Source organism: Octodon degus, unplaced genomic scaffold (genome assembly GCF_000260255.1).
Source record: "Octodon degus isolate 3935 unplaced genomic scaffold, OctDeg1.0 scaffold00199, whole genome shotgun sequence".
NCBI lineage: Eukaryota > Metazoa > Chordata > Mammalia > Rodentia > Octodontidae > Octodon > Octodon degus.
In genome coordinates, this window is record NW_004524775.1 from 1,536,797 (window position 1) to 1,546,103 (window position 9,307).

Below are 9,307 nucleotides of genomic sequence, written 5' to 3' on the forward strand. Positions count from 1 at the left end.
CGCACGTGGCACTGCACTGGCTCAGCTCAGCTGGGTGTCCCACGTCCACCGTCTGTTGCCAGTGTGCCCCATGAGCAGGTGCTACATGGACATGCAATTAGAATTCTTTTTTCATGCTCTTTGCCTCCCTCCTTCCCTGTCCCTCCATCTCTAGATGTCCTTCCCCATGTCTAGGTGCTTCCCATTTGAGGAAGAGCTATCTCCTGCTTCCTTTTATTTATCTTTTATTTAGCTCTTTATAGTTTGGATTTCTCAAGAAGAGAAACCATTTGATACTTAAGCTTGAGTGTCTATTTCACTTGGCAATTTTATGTGATTTTAAATGGCTTCACAGGGGGCACTGGGGATCAAACTCGGAACCTTGCACTTGGCAGGCAAGTGCTTTGCCACTGAGCCATTTCCCTGGCTTGTTTTGTATTTTAGAGAAGGTCTTACTGGCCTGGAGCTCACAATCCTCTTGTCTCAGCCTCTTGAGTGCTAGGATTGTGGATCTGATCCACCGCACCTGGCCAGTGATGATCATTTTCATTCTCTGATATCTTTTAAGTTAAATACTGAGTTCTAAAAGTCATTATTGTTAATGTGCTTATATTAGCTCATAGGATAATAGAGGAAAAACAAAAATAATTTTTCAAACACAAGCATGTCTATGCCAAAACAACAAGAATGATTTCTCATAATTATTTCAATCCCACTTCTGAAACTAGTAACACAATTGTGGCCAGTTTAGGGAAAGCCTTTCCTCCACTAGTCCTGTGGCATTCCCTCTACGTCAGCAAGCATTTCCACTGCTCGTGGCTTTTTGCCTTGTGGGGTGAACCAAAGTTCTATTCCTGAAAAGTATAGATTATGAGTACCCTGCTGGGATTAAGCTGTTGAAGTGTTCCATTTGCCTTAATCAGAGGATATGGTGACACTAGGACTGCTGGACACTTTCTGGATCTTAGACATCGTCACTCTCATCTTCATCCTGTAGGTGCCCTGCTTTCCCTTGGTGGTGAGGACTGGTCACCCCAGCCACTGCCTCCGCTGCATTGGTGGCCAACTGATTTAGGCCACAAGAAGCCCAAGTGGCTGGACAGAGTTGTGAGTATAACGCAACTGCAATATTAGTGGTAAGCTGATCTGGAGAAGAAGTACGTGGCTAGACATGTCCGGGCTGTAGAAAACATTTGGAGACGGGTATGTCCCTTGTGAATGCTCAGTGAGCGATGGCGTTAGCAGAGAAGCATCTTAGTTAGAAGGTAGACACGATGACCTATCTTATGACTTCCCTCAGTCCATTTTCCCAGAAGCCAATGGGCTCATGAGCAAAGTGCTATGGTGGTGGGGACGGAGGCCGCGAAGGGCCCCAGCAGTGCGGACTTCCACCGCCGATACCAGCCTGGCTGTAGTCACCAGCAGCAGAGGCTGACAGGAGGACTCCTGTGGTACCGCTTAGTTGATCAGCCAGTGGTGGGTGTCAAGTCGGCTGCACTGGACCACTTCTGCGGTGGCAGGGCAGCACTTGTCCTTGCTGAGCCCGGCACACTAGGCATGCGGTGGCCATCTCCACCCAGAACCATCTTCTCTGGACTTGCAGGACCTCCGAGCTGCTCTTGTGGGACACCATGCAGCACGCTCTCTGCAGCAGCTTAGCTCAAGGCAACTCAGCGTGGCAAGGCCTGGGCTCAGGGCATTCTTGCCACGTCCCCAATTCTCCTAGAGCAGAGAGCTTCATAAAATGGCAGAATGAGGGCCGGCCAGATAGTTCAGCAGACTAAAGCGCCTGCTTAGGCAAGCGCAGGAACCAGGTTCAATTCACAGCGTGCTGTGCTGGCCTTGCCCCCAGGGTGCACTGAGACAGCAGTTGAGTCCGGGTGTGGTGGTGCACGCCTGCAATCCCAGAGCTTGGGAGGCTGAAAACAAGAGGATCGCTATGAGTCCAATAGATGTAGTGTAGACTCTATATTAAATACATTAAAAAGAAATTTCTAAAAAGTGGAAGAATGGCTTTTGAAGTCTCGGTTCTGGCACCAGCTAGATGAAAGTATCTAACAAAATGTTGCCTCCAACATCTGTGGCCTTAGACCTCACTCGTTTAGAGATTTCACTTCTGTGAGGAGATATAATAGTAGTGACGGAGGTATTGAAAACAGCCAAACTATTCTTTAAAACTTAGGACATATATGTAAAGCATACTAGAAGACTTCAGATAAACAGGCATCAATATAAATTTTAAAATCTAAAACAAATGTACTCAACTCCCACTCACAAAGGTAGTATGGAAGAACAAAGGAAAGCAAAGAAAAACACAAGGGAAGTGATCATAAAAGTAAAATCTTTTGGTACAGAATACAACGACAATAGATATAATTAAGGAATCCAAACTCTGGTGGCTAGTGAAATAAAATGCAAGAGCCATGTAGGAAAAAAATTGATACTACTAATTAATGGAAAACTAACCTAGAAGAAAGTAATTATCATATTAAAAATTTGGAGCAAAATTAAATAGATCATTTCTTCATAAACAAATTTAAAATGAAATTAAACTCCACTGGCCATAGAATTGTTAAGAATGTCATTTTCTACAAAAGAAAATGAGAAGATTACAACACTGATATACCGCACTCATACATAGAGACACAAATAATCCAGATATCTTCTCGGGAGATGTGTATTTTACAGTACACATAAATATCATGCAAACCTGCTGCCAAATAAATTATTCAACTCCATAGAAAATAATGGAAAACTTTCAAATTTTATTTGGAAATTCAAGAATTTCTCAATCGTAGGAAAACCCGCAGAATCCTTCACTGTGAGAAATACCTGTTCTTTTTCTTGACACTGTGGCGGATTGACAACTGGTGGTCAATGTGTTACACCCAGCTTGCCTGGCCAGCTGGGGCTGGGGCGGGAGGCCTCCCCAGGATTGCTGCCGGCAGGCAGCAGGAGAGGCCGAACTGGAGAAGAAGAAGAGAAGTTGGCAGGAAGCCCTTGGCTCCCCCGATGGCTGTTGGCTCCCCTGGACGAGCTTGTCACGCTGGCTGTCATGAGGTGAACTTGGCCGCTCTCTCATCACTGGAGCTGGGGACTCGCTGCCCTCGAGAATGGCTACGCTTCACTCTAGGGGAGATCCGGTCCTTACACTGAGCATAACTTTCTGGCTCTGGAGCGGAAGGTGGTGCGCTGTTCAACCTCACAAGAAGCTTGTCGCACTGGCTTTCCTGATGTGCACTCGGCTGTTCTCACGTCGGAGGAGCTTGGGACCTCACTGTCACTGAAGTTGGCTTGGTACTTTTGAAGGGAGTGCTGGTCCTTACTTTAGGTGTCACTTCCTGACTCCAGTGCAGATCCCTCAGCCCACCGGCTCAGACCCTTCATCCTGGTGGCACAGGCTTTCTAGCTTCCACCACTGACCTTCGGGCCTTCGCAGCGAAAACCCATGAAAGAAACTTGTGTGAGGGGTTGTCATGGGCTCTAGTTCTTCAGCTGGACTCATACAGGACGTTGCCATGGGATCCAGGCCCCCAGTTGGACTCCGTTTCTTTTTCTGTTGTTGTTGTTGTTTGGAACTGGGGATTGAACTCAGGCCCTTGCCCTTGCCAGGCAAGCGCTTATTCTGCTGAGCCATCTCCCTGGCCCCCTCAGCTGGACTCTTTAGGTCTTTAGAATTTGGACAGATTTCCAGTCATATCTCCTTGCATATGACTCTTTAGGTGACTATTAATGTCCTGTGTTGTATGGTTTCCTTTACAAAGACTGACTATAACACACTGTAAAAAGTTTTAATAAAAATTTTAGTACCCATTGCTCATTTTTAAAAATCTCTCCAAACAGCTCCGTAGGGTATCCCCTCTTCTACCCAGCATCATGCTTCTCCTGCAGACTTTGCCACTGTGATTGAGTACAGCACAGGACGCCCAACCTCTCCTGCACTTTCTGATCAGACACAAAGTGGTAGCTCGGCCACTACAATGAGAAAACTATGGAGGCACACAGATCAAAACCAGTGAAGTAAGTCTCTCCGTGCTTACACTGTCATTGTAAAGTTGGAAATCACTAGAGAATTGCTGATAAAACACAAACCTTAAGAGAATTCAGATAGCAAGCAGGATATGAAATAAGACAAAATAAAAAGGATATGCACATACATATATAAAAATACCAAGATACAGCATTCTCCGCATGAATAAAAAACAACTGGAAAAGAAATACCATTTAGAATAAAAACAAAACGACAAAATTCTTTCAAATAATACAAAATATGAATGTGAAATACTATATGTGAAACACTCATAAGTAAATAGAAAAAAATAGTTTTGCATAGGACATCTCAACATCATAAAGCATTTTATAGTCCCTAAATTAATTTATCCATTTAATTGAATCCAGAAAGAATTTGATTGGAAATTTGAAAGCTGACACTAAAATTAATTTGGAAAAATAAATATTAATTGACATATAAAATTATTAAGAAGACTAAGAGTTAATACTATTCCAAACAGAAATTAAAACAGTGTCAAATGCCTATGATTAAAATGACGATATCAGCACAATGGTTATTATTCAGCCATTTGAATTGACAAGGAATTCCATGTATGGAACCATGTACATATGAAAATGTGTTACACCTGTTGGTAGTATTCCAAATCAGTAGGGGGGAATTGAACCTTTGAGTAGTTTGAGAAGATATGGATAGCCTTTTCTTTTCTTTTCTTTTCTTTTCTTTTGGTGGAACCAAGGATTGAACTCAGGGCCTTGCACTTGCAAGGCCGGCACTTATTCTACTGAGCTTTAACAGCCATTTGGAAGTGGTTAAAATTGCATCTGTAATTTATACAGCAACAAGAGTATCACTCAAACTAACCAGAAGTATAAATTTAAAAGACGAAGCCACACAGATCTCAGAACAGATCACAGGCATATTGTTTTATAACTTTTGGATTAGAGGAAAGGTTCCTAGATATGTCCCAAGATCAGGATACAATAAGTATAGATATACTTGAATAAAGAAACATTTTAAGTCACATGATGAGAAATTTAGGTAATATCAAAAGACAAATGATGACTCATGAGCAGTTATTTATAACATACAGCACAAAAATTTCCTTCTTCTAGATTATGTAAAAATATAAATTCCTTGAATTTAAAGATAAAATATAAATACATGATAGAAAAGTCTGCAAAAGACAAGGAAATATAACTTGCTGAAACCTAAAATGATCCTAAAAAATTTTAAATATTCAGTATCACTCATAATAAGAAACATGCAAATTAAAATCACATTGAAATATCATTTCTCAGTGCTTATTTCTGTAAAAATTTAAAATGTAAATGTAGATTACCCACAAAATATCAGCATATAACATTTAAAATTTAATATAGAATGAATTTGAAAACTTCCCCTATCAGTGAGGCTACAAAGAAACATGCATCATCTTTTATTGAGAGTAGAAATGAAAACTGAAGACCATCTCCCTTTGAGGAGAGCATCTGGCCTCTTCTGCCGCGCCTGCACAGACCCTTTGACCTTAGCGCCCATGGCTAGCGCTGCCCCGAAGACATACGTCCCGCAGTGGAGAACCGGGCCTGCCCCGGCCCTGTGACTCAGCGCGACGCCAGGCCGCAGCTTGCAGAAGCGACCGGAACGCCCCAGTCAGGTTAGATGGCGTAAAAATGATACTTAGACCAACTAAAGCGCCATATAACTGCGAAAGTAATGCGCTGCGGCTGCATTAGTGGGTGGACTTGTGAGATCTCCTGTTGAAAAGAGGAGAAGCCACAGATGCAACACTTCATGCCGACGGAAGATCTTACATCAGAATGAACGAAAAACGGAAATATTTTGGTGTAAAAATAAAAATGCAGAAATTACTGGAATTCATCATATAAAGTGTGTGCATGTGCGTGTGCGTGTGCATGTGCGTGTCTGTCTGTCTGCCTGTCTGTGGGTGTTGGGAAAAAGTGTAAGGGGTGAACGGAATGAAACTTCAAGTCTTACCCCATTTTGTTTATTTGGAATTGCACTAATATTTTATGTGTTCAAAATAAAATTCTGAGTGTGATAATGAGGAAATCTCTGAAGCTGAATGCAGGCAGACAAAGTCCCGCCGCAGTTTCAGCAGCACCACGCTCCGTGGGCGGGAGAAGGTAAGCCAAGGTTGGCCCGGAAGCGCAGTGTCTGCCTGTCTTCTGCGTTCTTGCCTGCAGGAGCTTGCAGAGTCCGCAAACCGCCCCGCCTCAGTCTTGCGGCCTGCTGCGCACTGTGGCGTGTTCGCACTCTACACGCCAGGGATTTAGGAACTTTCGGAAACAGCAACGTATTGATAACTGGGAACCCCTAGAAAACAGAAGTAGGAAACCCGCGGATTCAAAAAAGTAAGCCTATAAGCAGTATCATAGCAGTATCGTATAATATCCTAGCAATACATGTTACATGGGTATCATATCATATCAATACATGTGACACACATGATCTACCTCTGCCTTCCAAAAAGTCTTCAGTCAGTCAATGATACTTCAGAATAATAAAATCTTGTTCCTTAAATATTGTTCTTCTTTTATGTATATGCTACAGGGTCTACAAGGTCTCACTACGTAGGTCGGACTTGCAGCACTCTCTCGTTGCAGCCTGCCAAGCGCTGGGATTACAGGCTCACTGCACCCTGTCGGCTCTCAAGTGCTGTCTCAGCGCGCCCCGCGGGCGGGGTGGAACAGCATGTTGGAGACCGAACTTCGGCCCCTGAGCTCTGCTAAGCAGGCGCTTTAGTCCGCTGAGCTATCTAGCCGGCCCCTAAATATTATTCCTCTCAAATGAACCAGCAAAAAGTTTTAAATTCAAGGCTGAGCACATGAATGTACGGGAAGCCTTGCTCAAGCAACCGGGGGAGGGCAGCTACTTGCGCGAAGGGTGCACGAGCGGGGGTGTGTTGGGCCTTTCACAGTGTGCGTAAATTCATTTAATCCTCACCTTATATACTTTAAACAAATACCTTTATCTGTGTGTTCCACCTCTACTTAAACTGAAAATATTTACATTTTTAATTTAATTTATTTATGTATTTTTGTATATTTTAAGGAAAGGTCTACAGGGTGTTCAGGATCTCACTACTAGATCAGACTCGTAGTGATCCGCCTGTTTACAACCTTCCAAGAGCTGGGATTACAGGCAAGGGCCTCACGCCCAGTCTCGGTTGCTGCCTCAGCGCGCCCCGGCGGTGGGGCTGGCATGGCAGGCCTGGGGATCGAACCCCCACTCCCGGATCCTGCTTGCAGGTGCTTAAAACCGCTGAGCTATTCAGCCAGCCCTTTCATTTTTAAAGAATTTTAAAAACTGAAAAATACCTCAAAAATATGGTAAAAGCAGAATAGCCTCCCACTGCCTAAACCTTGCATAACTTCAGGATTAAATAACTGCATTAGAAAAAATAATGTGGAATAATTATGCAAAGAATAATACACACAGAAAATAGGAAGACGTCCTCTGTGGCTTCATAGGGTGAATGCATATTGATAAAGTCGCCACATTACCAAGAACTATGTGGAGATTTGATGCAATCTATAATTATACCAACAATTCTTCATTGAACCAAGACAAAGTCCTACACACACACACACACACACACACACACACACACACACACTTTCTGTTCCGCACTGACTGTGCTCTCCTGGTACATGGGTGGGGGTGGACGAGCAAGGGACCGTTCCTGGGCTGGCCCAGCCTCCTTACCCCCAACGGGCCGCTGCTTGGCTCGCAGGGGCTGGAGCGCTTCTGCTCGAGGGATGCAAGGGCGGTGTGTGGTGTTTCCACACCCCCCCCTCCCCCGATTCCCCTGCTTTCAGGTTCTCTAAGTCCTGGGTTACTCAGCTCCCACTCCTGTGCCCGGCAGGGCGGATCGAGTCGCTGTTGTCCGCTCCATCAGCTGGCCATCCCTAAGGCCGGCTCCCGCCCACAGTTCAGTCCTCTCCCAGCATTTCCTGTTCGGGCTCTGAGCAGGAGAGGAGGGCTGAGAACTGGCATGATCCGGTTTTCCACCAGGCGCCTCTCAGGCGCTGGATTTTAGTGCGGCCCAGTTTCTTTTCATTTATGCTCTTGTTTCAGACTTTATCTTTCACTCTGCCTTAGGCCATCTGCTTTTCTCCAGGAGCAACTCAGTAGCCCTCGCCCAGGCAGTCATCTCTTTCCATTTAATGATTTCTGCTACTTTTCTGTCTTGTGCAGTGCCTGGGGGTGTCCCTCGGTTCTGTGGGTGTGGCTCAGACAGACAGACCTCTGCAGGGAGAGAGACAGTGGCCAGCAGAGAGACAGCGTGTCACTCATCCCCAGGTCGCCAGGGCAGCGAGGTCCACGGAGGCCAGCAGCAGCTCGCGCCCGGAGCACAGCTTGCAGGCAGGACTTGGGCTGGGAGGCGAGAGGCCCCATGACCTGGCAGGCCCTGCTCCGCGGCGGAGACCTCTGGTTCCTCGGAATCAGACTGTGACTTGTGCAGAGGCAGCTGTGGAGATGCTCTGGGTTGGTGCTACAGCCAGTGTGTGAAGGCTTCATTTCTATTTTATTTGGATTTTTGTAGTATCAATTTCTGGTTTGCTTGATCTAGATCATCTTCACTGTTGTGGTTTATTTTCTGTTTTCATCTTTTCTTTTTATTCCTTTCCTTTTCCTTCTTTATTGCTATTGTTCACTATTATACTTGCCAAGTTTTTCGCATTCCATTTGCCCACCCGCCTTTTTTGGCAGAACTGGGGATTGAACTGAGGCCCTTGCACTTGTCAGGGAAAGCTTGCTCTACTGAGCCATCTCCCCGGCCCCTGGCTCCCTCTGTTAGCTCTGATTCTAATGAAGTTTTGGACCCTCTCTCCTCACTGCGTGTTTTCTCTTCTCTTCCTCATCGCCTCACCTCCTTGCCTCCCCCTCCTCCTTGTAGCTCCCTAACAGCACCAAGGTGTCTGTGTGAATGTACTAAAGGACAAACATGCACCAGCATTATAGCTCAACAGTGTGACTCAAGGACGTCACAGTAAAGCTTAACAGCACAGTGCTTAGCGGATCCAAGCAAAGCCACCTGCACAGACAGCGACAGGTTGCACCCGTTGCCTCTGACTATGCTTGGCCCATCTGCACATCTCCTCGTGCCTACACAAATACTTTCTCAACCCCCTTGGTAGCCAGTCCTTTTTCCCAGCTATGAAAATCATTTCAGCAGAGTACCACTTCCTACTCACATTTCTCGCACTCTCTTCTAACTCATATACCCTTTCATTTTCCTCTTCCTCTCCCCTTCCCCAACCCTCCACATCCCAGAAACCACCATTAGCAGTA

General features: G+C 45.1%; 1 protein-coding gene across 1 annotated transcript in view; it reads left to right on the plus strand.

Moving 5' to 3' along the window:
- Positions 1 to 907: 907 nt before the first annotated feature.
- Gabrg3 (gamma-aminobutyric acid type A receptor gamma3 subunit) overlaps positions 908 to 9,307 on the plus strand; it is a 646,975-nt gene continuing 638,575 nt past the window's right edge. Inside the window, exon 1 of the mRNA XM_012517635.2 lies at positions 908 to 972. Coding sequence (XP_012373089.1) covers positions 908 to 972 — 65 coding nt within the window. The remainder of the gene's footprint in view (positions 973 to 9,307) is intronic.